Below are 16,785 nucleotides of genomic sequence, written 5' to 3'. Positions count from 1 at the left end.
TTTCAAAGATACAGAATTCAGGGATTAGATTGCTTTGATTCTTAATAAGCACTTTAAACTGTCTACTATTTTGGGGAAGACTTACTGGGCGACACAGTGTGACACAGCCGAATTTGACTGGTCTAAGGTACTAGAATATACCTCACACCTTACCACATGAGGTTCTGTCAAACTCTGGACATAAAGCAGTTTAAATTTGGATCAGGTTGGGTGAATCCACAGTCCTGAATTGTTCTCTCGGTAGTTCCCTTCTAGGATTTCTTGCTGTGGGTGAAAAGAGGGGCTTTGAAGTCAGGTAGACCTGGTTTGAATCTTGGATCTACCTCTTAATAAGCTGTGTCATCTTGATCAGTTCATTTAATATTCTGAGCCTTAGAGTTTCATGTCTAAAATACGTTTAATGACATCTCATAGGGTTGTTATGAGGATTAAATGAAATAAAATATGTAAAGAACCTGGCATTGTACTAAATAGGCATAAAGTGGTAAAATGTTGTTTTTCATTGGGGCTGGCACTACCCTCACCTTTTTTTACTCAGAATCAAGTTATGTATGTTTCTGACCCTAAGGTTTGGTTCATAAAATCATGGTGATCAGATAGGAGTTCTCCACATATTTTTCAGATTTTCTTTTTAGCCCAGATATTCTAGGAAGTGTATTAGCAGACATGGAAATGATTGGTGTTCTGGTGTAGTGGGACACAGAGGCCTTTTTTTCTTTCACAGTTTTCATAGTCCTGATTATTCCATTATTGAATCAGTCAGGTCTTAACCAGTTCCAATGGACCAGAACCATTCCACTACTATTTGTCTTTCCCTCTCTGCTATGTAGGGAGCCCTTTGGATTCCCACGTTTAGTATTTAAAGAGCCCCTTAATACTTACACCCTGACCTTCGTTACTGGGGTCCCAGGACAGAGCGAGTCATAGGAGTCCTAGTAGCTTCATGTCAAGTTTTTCCTTCGCTAGAGACACTGTCCTTGTACCTGTGGTATGGGGACAAATTGGAAAGACATTTGATCACCATCTGTCACTTCTCTGGCATAAGCACCATGAACTAACCTGATCTGAAAAGTTTCCTGTCTTTGGTTTGAGGAAGTGGAACCTTTTCTGCTTTTTTAAAATCAATTATGTACTTTGGAGGCAGGAAATCCTTGGCTTAGGAGCATAACCTCTATCTGATCTCTCTAGGATAGCTGCTGATTTCATCACCCATTCACTCTCCCTTTCTCTTTTCCTCTTCAATTGCCCTTCCCTCTGGAAACCTTTTTTGCTTAGACCGACCTGTCTGGTAAGGGTCCTGTTTGGTCTTGTAGCTCCAGTCCACCATTCTCATCTAGCTTGACCTCATTTCCCACCTCCTGAAAAAGAACTACATAGTCAGAGACTGTGATAAACTATAAGACAGTTTGTTTCTGCCTTTGAAGAAACCCCACAATTTTCCGAACTCTAACAGCTATTGCGTATTGTGTTCTTTCTCTCTATTGAGGTCTGGATTTAATTCTCTTGCACTACCTTCTTTCTGTTCCTGATCCTTAAGCATGATTAGAGAAAAGGAGAATTGAGCCTGACGGAGAGCTGCTTAGAGAAGTGTGGTAACGTGCCTTTGACTGAGCCTGAGCTCAGAGGCTCTCCCCTAATTCCTCGTGTAACAAAGGAGAGGCAGTTCTGGTACCTTCTCTCAGGAAATAAAAAGGCTTCCTAAGTGAAATGGGTTTGTGAGTCAGGGAGCCGCACTGAAAGTGCTCAGTAGGTATGTGTTGAATGAATATTGCAAACCAAAATTACCTTCCATCTGGATAATGCCAGCTCGCGGTTTTTTCATGTTATTTTTTAAAATTTGTTTTGTTTTATTAATTTTCAGACTTTTTGAAAAGACCTCTAGAGGGTTATGTGAAAAAATTAAAAGTACCAGTTCACGTAATTCGAATGGAGCAACGTTCTGGATTGATCAGAGCTAGGTTAAAAGGAGCTGCAGTGTCTAAAGGCCAAGTGATCACCTTTTTAGATGCTCACTGTGAATGTACAGTGGGGTGGCTGGAGCCTCTCTTAGCCAGGATCAAACATGACAGGTAATTTTCTGGAGTCTATAAATTGTTTTCAGTGCGTTTGTCCTAAACTATGGTAAGTTGCAGAATTCCATGTTTTTAAATAAATATAAAAATATTTTCCTTTAAAATACCCATGAAGAGTACTCTAAACCAAATATGAATAAGACCACGTTCTAAAGTCTGGAAGGAATGTTTGCAGACTGTCTTGTTAATGAGGATGGATTAGGAAACATGTTAGGACGTATACTATATGCTCTCTTCACTAAACGGGAGCAGAACAGATAGACACGAATCTCAGGGAAGGTAGGATAAAGCCCTTTACTTGTCCCTGCTCTCTAAGGCCGACACTGGGGCGCGAGCAGGTCATCTCCTCTCTGCCTGCATCCTTACTGGGACTGTATCTCTTAGCCTATAGCACAAGGTAGAAGGGGGTGGGGAGATACACATTGTCTCCTGAAATGCTTGATTGTATATGGAAAAGGACTGTAATCTTGGATAATACAGGTAGAATATTGGGAGCAGTGCAAGCTCATGGTTGTAGTCTTTCATGATGCACAATTTTCAAAGAATTACCTACTGCTGGGCTTGGCCTTAGCTCCTAGATATGAGGAGACAACCTAACTTCAGTCTGCAAGACCTATGTTAGTTGAATTTCTGCTTGTCATTGAAGTTTGAACCAGAGGCTGTCTGTGTCAACATTAAGGTTTAGATTTCAGCAGGGTAAACTTTTACTAGTCACGTAGAGCATAGTGGGAGCCAAAGTCATTGCATCTATTCTGTTTGTAAGCAAATGCTGGACCTACATCTCTGCCTGCCCCCCCACGCCCAGTTTTTTTTTGGCCACGCCACCCGGCATGTGGGATCTTACTTCCCTGACCCGGGATCGAACCTATGCCCCCTGCATTAGGAGCGTGGAATCTTAACCACTGGACCGCCAAGGAAGTCCCCATCTCTCCCCTTTCAAAGATGAATTGCCTGGGCAATGAGAAGATACAGTAGCTTTAGGAAGAAGAACACTGCCTGAAGAAGAAATAGGATATTTCTGTAAATTGTTTTCTATATGTAACAGATGACTGATTTAGGAAGTGTTTGCTTGCGTAAAGACAATGTGTAACCATTATGAAGCAGGAGCCTGGACCCATGGAGAGAAAGCAATGTGAGGTGATGACAGAAATATGAAAGGGAAATTGGCTGAAATAACAACCGCAACAACTTCCACTTGGGCTGTGTGGTAGATTAGGTATCCTGAATAATGTTTCCAACTGAAAAAGCTAAGTGCTGGATAAATTCAAAACACATTTTTTTTTAAATATTTATTTTTAATTTATTTATTTCATTTATTTTTGGCTGCGTCGGGTCTTAGTTGCAGCACGCAGGATCTTCATTGAGGCACGCAGGATTTTTCATTGCAGCGCATGGGCTTCTCTCTAGTTGTGGCATGCGGGTTTTTCTCTCTGTAGTTGTGGCGCATGGGCTCCAGAGCACGTGTGCTCTGTAGTTTGCGGCACACAGTCTCTCTAGTAGAGGCGCGAGAGCTCAGTATGTGTGGCGTGTGGGCTTAGGTGCCCTGCAGCATGTGGGGTCTTAGTTCCCTGACCAGGGTTCAAACCTGTGTCCCCTGCATTGTCAGGTGGATTCTTTACCACTGGACCACCAGGGAAGTCCCCCAAAAACATTTTTAAGTGCATCACCAAGTTGGCAGCAAAGTAAGAAATTCTGCAGATCTCAGAACAAAGTGCAAACAAGTAAAGTAGTCTGGGCACTAAAACCAGCTTTCACTTGTAGGGTTTCTGCTGAACTTAGGGGACACTGAGCTTCTGCCTTGAAAGACAAACAGATGGGAGGATGGGAGCCAAGGCCTGGGCCCCGCCTACAGTGGGAAGACGAATAGCAAACACCTGTATAAAGCTAGGCTCCTGATGTCTGTACTTCTGTGTTAGAATGAGAAATGAATCCCACCACACCAAAGACAACTTGGCCGTTTCAACCTTGGTATGGGGTGGAGATGGGGAAACGGATCTCCCCTAAGAATTTGTAAGCAGAACATAGAAAAGGGGTACCAATTCAGCTCTTTTTATGAGACTAGTATAACCTTGATATGAAACCAGAACAGATGTGGAAAATTACTCAAACCCACTCACAAATGCTAATACGAAAATCTCACAGCACCAGCAAACTGAATCCAACTGAGATTTATTAATATCATATCAACATATATATATTTATAAGTAAAGCATATCATATAACATATCAATATATGTAACATATCATCACTGCTTGGTTAGTGTAATATTACAAAACCAATTCACATAATATACCCTACTAACATATTTCTGAAACTGTGATTAAAACCCTGTCATTAGGGCTTCCCTGGTGGCGCAGTGGTTGAGAGTCCGCCTGCCGATGCAGGGGACGCGGGTTCGTGCCCCGGTCCGGGAGGATCCCACATGCCGTGGAACGGCTGGGCCCATGAGCCGTGGCTGCTGAGCCTGCGTGTCCAGAGCCTGTGCTCTGCAACGGGAGAGACCACAACAGTGAGAGGCCTGCGTACTGCAAAAACGAAAACAAAAAAAAAACCCTGTCATTAAAACTCTAATCACTTTAGTAGATACAGAAAAAAGTGTTCATTTATGATTAAAATGAACATTGATTTATGATTAGAAACACTTAGTAAACTATTATAGAATGTAAATTTACTAATTTAAGACGCTAAACTAATTTAATTTAGCTACACACACACACACCCTTAACTAGCAAACATCATATCAATAGAGAAATGCAGAAAGTATTTTTTGGGAAGATATTGCACAACATAAGAATGCCCTGAATTATTACTGTTACTCAGTATTATTAGAAGCCTTAGATTTTGCAATAATATAAGAAATAAAGGGTATAAGAATTGGAAAGGAAAAAAGCAAGTGCTGTCAATTGCAAATGATTTTTTTTTTACGAAGAAAAGTAAACTATAAGTAGTAGAAATAATAAGAATTTAGCAGTGTAGCCAAACATAAGATCACCATAGAAAAGTCAGTTGCCTTCTCCATACCAGCAGGAAGCGTTAGAAAATATAATGTAAAAAGAAGAAAAGAAATGATACCATTTATAATAGCAATGGAAATCATAGGCTATAATTAGGAATATGTTTAACAAATGATGCATGAAATAGAAAACTGTTGAAATTCATTGGAAAATAATCTGAACGGAGAGAAGGATAATGTTCATGGATAGAAAAGTCAATACAAAAATGTCATTTCTCTCCACATTGATTTATATAAATTCAATGTGTTTCTAATTGAAAATCTCAACAGAATTTTCTTGGAGAAACTGGCTGACTCTAACATTTATCTGGAAATACACATTTTTAAAAATAGCTAAAATACCCCTGAAAAAGAGGAGTCAAGTACAACTGGGCCTGCCCTACTAGACATCAAGACTTATTTTAAAGCTATTTTAATTGTGGCAGTGACGTATTGATGCAGGAGTTCACAAATAGACTAGTGAAACAGAGCCACTCCATATTTCTATGAAAACTTGATTTATGACAGAGCAGGCACTTACGATTACAGCAGCAGAAAACAAAAAGACCGTTGGATAAATAGTGCTAGAACAATTGGTCATCCATAAGGAAAATAAACGAAGTTGGATACTTAATGCATGTAATACCCAAAATCAGTTTCATAAGGATTAAAGATAAACATGAAAGGCAAAAATATAATTCTTTTTGAAGATAATATGGGAGAATATGATTTGGGATTAAGGAAAGATTTCTCAAATAAGACACCAGTCAGATGGGGAGGATATCACATACTCTAAAATGTGGCTCCCAAGGGCTCTGAGCAGAGGGCACTGTTTCTTAGAAGGGGCTGTGGGCATATGTGATTTTTCAAGTTTATAAAAATCACAATACCAAAAGAAAAATGTTTCAGAGTGCGTGTTCAGACAATTTGTATGAAGAAATACAAACTGCAGGAAAAATACTCTTTCTAATCATTAGAAAAGATAATTTTTTTAAATCCAGAGATACTGTGTAACATTATTATAGTAACAAAATTGCAAGAAAATAGCATCCAGAGTTGATAGTATTATAAGGAATCTGTATATACATATAACACTTTTGGAAAGAAGTTATGAGTAGTGCCACAAAAAGTTATTTCCTTTAATTCGCTTATCTCACTCCTGGAAGTTCACTCTTAAAGCAAAAGTGAAATATTGTATATATGAACATGGTCACTTAGTATCTTAATAGCAAAAATATATAAGAAACACAAATGTCCAGAAGTCATTTATTAAGAAAATTGTTAGCTTAAAATTATTAAATATGTAGTCATTAGAATTATTAAATATATAGTCATTAAAAGTTATTTTTGAATACTGTAGAAATATTTGAAGTACTTTTACATGTGGCAAATATATGAAAGTATGAATGGAAGAGGGATGGAAGGTTATTTTCAATAAGTTATAAATATGATAAATAATTATGATGCTAGCTTGGTAGGATATAGCAGGGAATTTTTTCACCATTGTCCTTAACATAATAGAATGTATTTTTATTTTAAAAACACCTAGTATACACTTGTTATATAGTTGTTACCATAGCCCTCAAAAAAGAAGGTTTTAAAAGATTTTTAATTTGCTTTTATGATTTTAGGAAGACAGTGGTCTGTCCTATCATTGATGTGATCAGTGATGATACTTTTGAGTACATGGCAGGTTCTGACATGACCTATGGTGGATTCAACTGGAAGCTCAATTTTCGCTGGTATCCTGTTCCCCAAAGAGAAATGGACAGAAGGAAAGGTGATCGAACTCTTCCTGTGAGGTAATTGATTTGTCAAACATTTTCCCTAATGTGTTATTGGCAGGGGATTGTGAAGCATTGGGGATCATATTAGAAGGATTATATGTGTATTTTGAAAGACATGAAGGATCTGTGCACCATATATGTAGTTAAGAGCCATCTTTCATGTATATCATTATTTCAAAGAGGGATTTTTTTCCTCTGATGAATTAATAAAATTCGAATTTTTCATTTCTGTAAATCTAGTGCCTGTGAGAAATGATAGTGACATGCATATGTTTTCATTCCCATATGAACAATGTTTTGAAAATCTATAATTTATGCTTTAATTCAGTTGTTAGGGATAATAATATTTAACTTAAACCATCCCTTAATTAATTGTAAGTGCCAGTATGTGAAAATAATACCTAAAACTGGGTAATAAAATGTAAGATTTTAAATTCAGACATGTACCATCTGATAAGGTTAGAAAAAGCTTGTTTCAAATATAAAAATAACTAGAATTGACAAAAGTATAAAAAAGGATTTCCATTAATGCATTTCTGCTTTTTCTTTTGTTCTATATTTGGTCTTATATAGATTTTTTTCAGAAAGGGATAAAAACCTTCATGCTATTCAGGACCTTTAGATAGAGACCTTGAGCCTTCTGAGCCATCCTAGGATTCCAGTTGCGTCAGCCTCCTGCTTCTGTAGTAATTGAGAGTTCCTGCAGCACCAGGCTTTTTAGCCTTCTCCTCTCCAGGAGAGGAGAAGGCTTCCCAGATCTGTCTTCCTTTGAATTAAGTCCAGTTCTGACAAAGTTGAAGAGAGGTTTCACTAATTCTATGTTCTTTCTCCCTAGCCAGCCCGAGTCCTTTCCTAGTAAAGGGACTTTTCCACTCTTCTGGTGACAGTTCAAATCACCATCTAAACCAGGGGTCACTAAACATTCCATACATGATTGACTTCTTTGAAAAATCTGATAAAAGCTTTGAGTTTTCTCTAAAGTGGGACTGGGCGTGGGAGGCAGGGATGCACATGTGCAAACAGAAGGGTTTACATACAAGTCTAGGAAATTTAGAGAGATCCCCAAACCTAGGTCAAGAAACCCCTGCACTAAATGATAATGCAGGGTGTCAGCCTATTTATTTCCTTTGACTCCTAAGATATTAGACTTTCTCATTCTTTTTTCTCTTCTAAAATCAAAGTAAGTCCTAACTTCTTTGTGGAAACAACTATTTCTACTGGAAAAGCAAATGCCGCCACCCTCACCAGTGCATGGAATGAGTATGTTTTAGGGTTACATAGGTAGCCAGTTCATCCTAAAATATGATCTCCATAGTGCCCTCTGTCCCTGGAACTTAATTACGGTCTCTTAGTTGGAACCCAATTTTTCTCCATATTCATTCTTCAAGGAAACCAATATTTGGTATTCATTTATTTAAATCCTCCTTCATTATCATTTCTCTACTTAATTCTACCTATTCCCACCCACTCTACATACCTAGGCCATGTTCTGAGGCAGAGAATTTACCATACTTGGTCAGGATGATGATATCCTTACTTAGGAGGAGTACATTGATTTTATTCTGTACTTCATCTCCTTCCTTAAAGGTTGAGGGAAAGGGCTTCATTGCTTTCATCCTGTTTAGTCTTACATCTTTGCAATATTTGCCACCCCTTAGAACCTGGCGTGTTAGAACTGCTAACGTGAGTCTAGTTGGTTAATGTGGTCAACTGCATTTATGGTTGCTTGGAACTATGGAGTAGATACACAGTCAGATGGAGAGGATTATGAGAAATAGCTTCAATTTAAGGAGTTTGGGGTAGAAGCTCAGTCAGGACCTGAGGATCAAGAAAGGTACTGAAGACAGTAAGAGCCCTTGGGACTGGGCAGGGAAGGGTGTCCAGGCAGAGAAGGATGTCCAGGTAGGAGCTGTGACAGCACAACTGGGGTGCAGGTCCAGCACAAAAACAAAGAAAGCCCTGGGAGCCTGTGAAAGTTTCTGCAGAGTGTGAGAATAAGCATTTATTCTGTAGTTACGAACAGTTATAAAACTACTTTTAAAAACAAAAACTGATAGTAAATTTTAAATTGTTACAATTAACGGTATAGTATTATGATTGAATTTCAGAACACCTACAATGGCAGGAGGCCTTTTTTCAATAGACAGAGATTACTTTCAGGAAATTGGAACATATGATGCTGGAATGGATATTTGGGGAGGAGAAAACCTAGAAATTTCCTTTAGGGTAAGTTCCCTTTGAAAAAAGTAATCTGTATAACCTCAAATATGGATATGCTTTAAATATTTATGTTATCTCTAAATAAAAATTAAAAAGTGAATTTAATATGAGTTTAATCAGACTTCACAGCCTTCAGCCCATAAAAAGTTTGGTGATACTATTAAAGGTTCATTATAAACTATTTTAAGCAAATAATTTAGTTATATTACTAGTCCACCTGTAAAATTTATACAAGATTCCCCTGTTGTCTTTAATTTGTTACTTTCAAGGAAGTGATTCAAACTCTAAAAATAAACAAAAATAACACATAGTTTGTAGATGCTACTTTGTTACTTAACTGCCAAAAACATAATCTCACTTTCTTTAATATGCTTTGTCCTTCTGGTTTGAAAATTGTTCTCTCTTATTTAAACCTGGTCACTTTACCAGCTTTATATTTTTCCCCATAAAAAGAAAAAGGCAAAAGAATTCTGAAATTATTCTAAATGAATGTAACCCAGTCAACTTTAAGTCTTATGCATTTCCTGTTCACAAAAAACAATGTATTTTTAAAATGACATAGTGTATTTCTGAAAATAATGAACTTTAGACACGTGGCCTATAGTGGAAATCACACTGAACTGCGCTGGAGTCTAACCCAGCTAGCTTGCTGTGTTCCTGGTAGATAGCTTTGCTCTTTATAAAAGGAGAGGTTTGAACTCCAGATCATCTTGGAGATCCTACTTAGCTGTATCACTTTATGATCCTGTGAAAATGTTAAGGTAGGCACACAATATTTAACAAAATCAAAATTTTTCAAAATGTATTTTAATTGAAAATAGATGTTTGACTTACGGAAAAATGTATTTTGAAAGGATAATTTCGTTAAGGATGTGAAACCAGTTAATGATCTTTCTTTTACCCCTTTTTTGTTTTTATTCTCACAAACACCATAGAGTGTGCTCTCATTGTCCACTGAATAACTCGTGAGTAATCAAGTTTAGATTCCTAGGTTCTGTTGAATGTACAGGTTGTGACAGGTTTGGAGAAGGAGGAACAGATAGGACTCTGGCTGAATACTGCATGGTCAAAGTTTTTGACCACGAACCATATTAATAAATATACACACAACCCATAATATAAACATTTCATGAAACAGTATGTCCTTGTTAGTACTGGTTGCAGTTCATCAAATTTGAATTTTATGACCCTTGTAAGAGTGACGGCCTGCAGTTAGAGAAATACTGCTGTGGACCTCAAGTCTTTTCTGTATTTTGCATTTACCTATCTTTCTGAATTTAACCTTCAACTTCTGGTTTGATCAGAACCAAAAATTGAGGAAGCACTGGCTTTGGGACCATATAGCAGGAGCTCCACTGTACGCCCTTGATTCTGTGAAATTCCAGCTATGAAACTCAATAAGGTGTGAACCGTTTTTTTTTTTTTAATATAATTATCAGTGTTTAAAACTGGTCTTCTTTGCTGTTGTTTTCAGATTTGGCAGTGTGGAGGAACTTTGGAGATTGTTACTTGCTCACATGTTGGACATGTGTTTCGGAAAGCTACACCCTACACGTTTCCAGGAGGCACGGGGCAGATTATCAATAAAAATAACAGACGACTTGCAGAAGTGTGGATGGATGAATTCAAGAATTTCTTCTATATAATTTCTCCAGGTTAGCATTATTTTGCATTAGAATTACAAAACTAACTTTCTTGGTCTGATCCTAATGCATTCTGAAGAGAGATAAGAAGGAGTGGAAGAGAACCTCTGAGCAGAGGCGAGACACCTACCTCATAGGTTGTTGTAAGGAGTAAAGGAAGTCACATACGTATAGAAGGTGCTTAGCAGAATGCCTGGTATATGTCATTAACAATAACAATACATGATCCAGTCTTGCAGAAGTCACTATTGGTCCAGGTGCTTTCGATGTTCTTTTTTTTTTAAACCTAACTGCAACATTTAACGTGTATGTGAAAGCGTCAAGTATTTCAAGGCCAGTGCAGAGCCCTGTAACATGCCTCCAGGGACTTCTCTCCAGGAGTTTTTCTCTGCTCTTCTGAGTTTTGTGGCAACAGCTGTTCCATCAGCTATAAATCTGCCTGGCATTGTTACCATTCCGTCCTCTTCAATCACCTACAAGACTGTGCAGTGGTAGCGCACACAATTCAGTGAGCTGTGAGAGAGAAACCTGACTGGAAACAATTGCTCTGTTTAACCTCTGTTTCATATTTGGGCAAAATTGGTCTTTATTTCTGTTTTTGCCTTAACAAATATTAAACTTTTCTGACCCCATATAACTTACATTTGTGTGTAATATTATTAGCATATATATCATTCTCAGATAAATTTAATTTTTCTTTGAAGAACACATATATTTCCTTGTTTTATACTTTGGGAGGTGGATTTATGGTATGTCACTTGTGTAGTCACACATCACCAAAATGATACTACTTTTCCTGTTTGACTGGCTTTTTAGATGCAATATATAAATAGAAATGTGTTACCTAACGGAACATTAATAATTCAGTCACTTATTTCTTTTAACAGGTGTTACAAAGGTAGATTATGGAGATATATCATCAAGACTTGGTCTAAGACACAAACTTCAATGCAGACCTTTCTCTTGGTACCTAGAGAATATCTATCCCGATTCTCAGATTCCACGTCACTATTTCTCTTTGGGAGAGGTAAAAAAAAATATGTGTGTGTGTGTGTGTGTGTGTGTGTATTCTGTGTGGTTATTATGTTCTCACTGATTTATAAAAAAGAATAGAGGTTACACTTCTAACAAGGGAGTACCTTCGTATTAAAGTTACCTCAAATGTGAGAAAGTTCTTGTTAGTTGAAGCAGTCTACTTATTAATTTTTTATCATGTTATATTTTGTTAAAATAAGAATGCTCTACCTCTCACCTTTCACAGTTGGACTTTTGTTACAGTATATTAGTGTCTTTGATAGACTTCTTATTTTAACAAACTGGCCCATTTAGTTGAAACCATATATTCCTAAAGCTAATGTCCTAGCATTAACTAGCCCAAATTAAAGTGTGAGGAACTTCAAAGTAAAGATAAATTGTAAAGAACTGACAAGGAAACTTGAAAGACCATTTATAATAAGTTGTATTTTTAACACCCATTTATTTTCCCTTGGGAGTCCAAAATCTCATTGTGGGCATGGAGGTTGGAAAGACTATTGGTTAGCATACTTATCTCTGATGATGCCTTTAGTCATTGCTCTTAGAATTCAGCAGCAGATCTTCTTGAAACTGAAATAATTTACATATTAGTGGTTATAATTAGCCAACACAATTAGTTGTGCTTTGGAGTTTGGCCTTTTTAATCTTTGTGGGTGCCCATGGTATAGGGTCTGGTGTGAGAGAGTCTTGCCTTCTTACCTTCTGGTATAACTACCAGGATGGTCACAAGGAAGTATTTCTTGTGCCCTGTCCCACTATTTTCCTAGAATGTCGATAGCCGTTCTTTCTGGTTCCCAGCCAAAGCTGTGCTCTGTGTGTAGGAAATCTAAATGGGTCCTTCTCTTTAGTCCAGGGGTCTGATCAAGTCAGGGGTTTTAGTAGTTTCATAGGGCTGCCATAATAAAATACCACTTCTGGCTTAAACACAGAAATGTATTGTCTCACAGTTCTAAAGACTAGAAATCCAAGATCAAAGTGTGGGCAGGTTTGGTTCCTTCTGAGGTCTGTGAAGAATCTGCTCTCTGCCTCTTTCTAGCTTCTAGTGGTTTGCCGACAATCATCGGTGTTCCTTGGCGTGTAGAAGCGTCACCCTGATCTCTGCCCTCATCTTCACATGGCATTCTCCTGTGTACGTGTCTGTCTCCAAATTTGCCCACTTTATAAGGACACCAGTCATATTGGATTAAAGCCTACCCTAATGACCTCGTTTTAACTTGATTACCTCTGTAAAGAACCTATCTCCAAATAATGTCACATTCTGAGGTGCTGGGGGTTAGGACTCCAACATGTGAATTTGGAGTGGGGACACAATTCAATCCATAACAAAGATTGAGCTAGGTGGGGCTGGGTTGCGGTTTTAGGGAAGGCTTAGTTCACTTCTGGCTCATGTATGTTTCTTGGAGGGGTCTCTGTCTCCTCAACCCTGAAAGTTTTGCCTTTCTGAGGTTTTGAGATTAGAATAATTTAGCCTCCCACCTTGTTCAGTGGGGGGAACCAGTTGTTATTTTTTCAGGTCTTCTGTCTAGCAGGAATTTGTCTCCTAAGCACCAGGAGATGTGGAAGATTTTTTTTTAAATTTTATTGAAGTATAGTTGATTTACAGTGTTGTGTTAATTTCTACTATACAGCAAAGTGATTCATTTATATATATATACACACACACACAGGCATACACACACACACATTCTTTTTCATATTCTTTTCCATTATGGTTTATCACAGGATATTGAGTATAGTTCCCTGTGCTATACAGTAGGACCTTGTTGTTTATCCATCCTATATATAATAGTTCACACCTGCTAATCCCACACTCCCAATCCGTCCCTACTCACCCACCTCCTTTTTGGCAACCACAAGTCTGTTCTCTATATCTGTGAGATTGTTTCTGTTCTGTAGATAAGTTCGTTTGTGTCATAATTTGGATTCCACATATAAGTGATATCATATGGTATTTGTCTTTCTCTTTCTGACTTACTCTGCTTAGTATGATAATCTCTAGGTCCATCCATGTTGCTGCAAATGGCATTATTTCTTATGGCTGAGTAGTATTCCACTGTATATAGGTACCACATCTTCTTCATCCATTCCTCTGTCGATGGGCATTTAGGTTGCTTCCATGTCGTGGCTACTGTAAATAGTGCTGCAGTGAACACTGGGGTGCATGTATCTTTTCAAATCATAGTTTTCTCCGGATATATGACCAGTTGTGGGATTGCAGGATCATATGGCAACTCTGTTTTTAGTTTTTTGAGGAACCTCCATACTGTTTTCCATAGTGGCTGCAGCAATTTACATTCCCACCAACAGTGTAGGAGGGTTCCTTTTTCTCCACACCCTCTCCAGCGTTTGTTAGTTGTAGACTTTTTAATGATGGCCATTCTGACCAGTGTTAGGTGATACCTCATTGTAGTTTTGATTTGCATTTCTCTAATAATTAGCTATGTTGATCACCTTTTCATGTGCCTGTTGGCCATCTGTATGTATTATTTGGAGAAATATTTATTTAGGTCTTCTGCTCATTTTTTGATTGGGTTTTTTTTTGCTGTTGTTGTTGTTGTTATTGAGTTGTATGAGCTGTTTGTACAGTTTGGAAGTCCTTGTCGGTCACATCATTTGCAAATATTTTCTCCCAGTCCATAGACTGTCTTTTCATTTTGTTTAGGTTTCCTTTGCTGTGCAAAAGCTTGTAGGTTTGATTAGGTCCTGTTTGTTTATTTTTGTTTTTATTTCTATTGCCTTGAATGACTGACTTAAAACACTGGTATGATTTATGTCACAGAATGTCTTGCCTATATTCTCTTCTAAGAGTTTTATGATATCATGTCTTACATTTAAGTCTTTAAGCCATTTTGAGTTTATTTTTGTGTATGATATGACGGTATGTTCTAATTTCATTGATTTACATGCCGCAGTCTGTCCACCTTTCCCAGTACCACTTGCTGAAGAGACTGTCTCTTCTCCATTGTGTATTCTAGGCTCCTTTGTCAAAGATTAATTGACCATAGGTGTGTAGGTTTATTTCTGGGCTCACTATTCCATTCCGTTGATCCATATGTCTGTTTTTGTGCCAAAACCACACTGTTTTGATTACTGTAGCTTTGTAGAATTGTCTGAAGTCTGGGAGAGTTATGCCTCCTGCTGTATTCTTTTTCCTCAGGATTGCGTTGGCAGTTCTGGGTCTTTTATGGCTCCATATAAATTTTAGGATTATTTGTTCTCCTTCTGTGAAAAACGTCATGGGTAATTTGATAGGAATTGCATAAATCTATAGATTGCTTTGGTAGTACAGCCACTTTAACAATATTAATTCTTTCAATCCAAGAGCATAAAATATCTTTCCATTTCTTTGAATCATCTTCAGTTTCCTTTATTAATGTTTTATAGTTCTCAGCATATAAGTCTTTCACCTCCTTGGTCAGGTTTATTCCTAGGTGTTTTTTTTAAATGCAGTTTTGAAAGGGATTGTTTTTTTTTACTTTCCCTTTCTGATATTTCATTGTTAGTGTAAAGAAATGCACCCGATTTCTGTTATGTTAATCTATCCTGCTACCTTGCTGAATTCGTTCATCAGTTCTAGTAGTTTTTGTGTGGAGTCTTTAGGGTTTTATATATATAGTATCATGGCATCTACATATAATGACAGTTTTCCCTCTTGAGATGTGGAGGATTTCATTCTCCCTTTTAGCCACAGCTTCCCATCCACTGACAGCACAGCAAATGTCCCATGAGGAGAATGGCCTCGTATTTGGGGCTCCTCTGATTTTTATTTTGTCATGCTAGCCTTCACATAACCAGCATCACTGTGCTCTTTCCTTGAGGAAAAGGCCCTTTTGGGCCACACCCTGTCCTCAGCCTGCACCATCAGCAAATGTCCTTACTGAGGAAGACATCTGGTGATTGTCAGCTCACCCAGGGAGGGCTCTTCCCTTTCTGGGATTATAGTTCACCTCACCCTAATTGCTTCCATTGCTCTCTAATAGACTCAAAAATAGGATTTCTGCAATTTAGCTGTTTTTCCCTCTACTTGTTGGAGCAGAAGTGTTGGACTGCTATGTGTTACTACTGAGAAAGTGCTTTTTCTCTTCTTTACTACAGTGCAATACCTCAAGCCAGGGGGCCATAAAGATTCTGGTTCTCCTTTCTTAATAATCTTCTAATTCCCCAAGGTCCCTCTTTTTATTAGGTCAAGGCAGTGATTTTCAATTTTCTGCTTACAACCCAGAAGTGGTTTATAAATCAACTTAGCTACTTATGGCCAACATTTTTTAATAGCTTAGGAAATACTGTATGAAAGTGCATTGCTTATAGTAAAGAAATTTTGTTTTTACTGGGTCTGTCTGCAGTTCGTTGCAAATCTTTATAAACCTTTAAATTATAAAATTGACTTTTTGAAGGCATGTGGATCCAAATAGAAAAAAAGAAAAACTCAACACTTTTGTGACAGGAATTGATAGCAGGGCAAAATTTTCTTTGTAAGTCACAACAGGGAATGATGATTTGTGTGGACAGGGCCACATCCAGGTCCCACCCCAGGACTGAATCTTCCTGACACTCAGGAAAAGTCGACCCCCCCCCCACCCCCGATCTGCAGGAGGTTGTCACTTCTTCCTTCCTTTCATTCATTCAACAAATATTTGCATACGGACTATTTGATAGATACTGTTTTAAGTACTGGGAATACAGTGAATAAAATAAAGTCTCTGCTCTTGTGGATCTTACAGTCTCTGGAGGAAGACAGATTTTTTTTTTTTAAATATTCACGGTGTCAGGTGGTGGTAAGGACAAAGGGGATAGAATGACTTGTGGGCGGGAGTGGTGGTGCTCTTTTATGTGGAGTAGTTGAAAAAATCCTCTCTTATAAGGTGATTTTTGAGCAGAGATCTGAAGGAAGTGAAGGAGCAAGTCAGATGAATTTCTGGGGAAAGAGTGTTCCAGGCACAAGGAAAACAAGTGCAAAGGCCCTAAGACAGGAATGTACTTTGGCACATTCCAGAAGCAGCAGAGAGGCCAGTTGTCTGGGTATAGTGGACAGGGG

The 16,785-nt window shown here is 38.0% G+C and overlaps 1 protein-coding gene across 1 annotated transcript in view; it reads left to right on the top strand.

Moving 5' to 3' along the window:
* The window catches only part of GALNT1 (polypeptide N-acetylgalactosaminyltransferase 1), a 68,888-nt gene that overhangs the window by 38,476 nt on the left and 13,627 nt on the right, over positions 1–16,785 (top strand). Inside the window, exons 4-8 of the mRNA XM_029223215.1 lie at positions 1,862–2,069; positions 6,697–6,867; positions 8,961–9,078; positions 10,547–10,727; positions 11,603–11,742. Coding sequence (XP_029079048.1) covers positions 1,862–2,069; positions 6,697–6,867; positions 8,961–9,078; positions 10,547–10,727; positions 11,603–11,742 — 818 coding nt within the window. The remainder of the gene's footprint in view (positions 1–1,861; positions 2,070–6,696; positions 6,868–8,960; positions 9,079–10,546; positions 10,728–11,602; positions 11,743–16,785) is intronic.

This window comes from Monodon monoceros, unplaced genomic scaffold, assembly GCF_005190385.1.
Source record: "Monodon monoceros isolate NGI ecotype Baffin Bay Population unplaced genomic scaffold, NGI_Narwhal_1 Super_Scaffold_1, whole genome shotgun sequence".
Lineage (NCBI taxonomy): Eukaryota > Metazoa > Chordata > Mammalia > Artiodactyla > Monodontidae > Monodon > Monodon monoceros.
The sequence above is the reverse complement of the archived record's forward strand: the minus strand, read 5'-3'. Positions and strand labels throughout refer to the sequence as shown.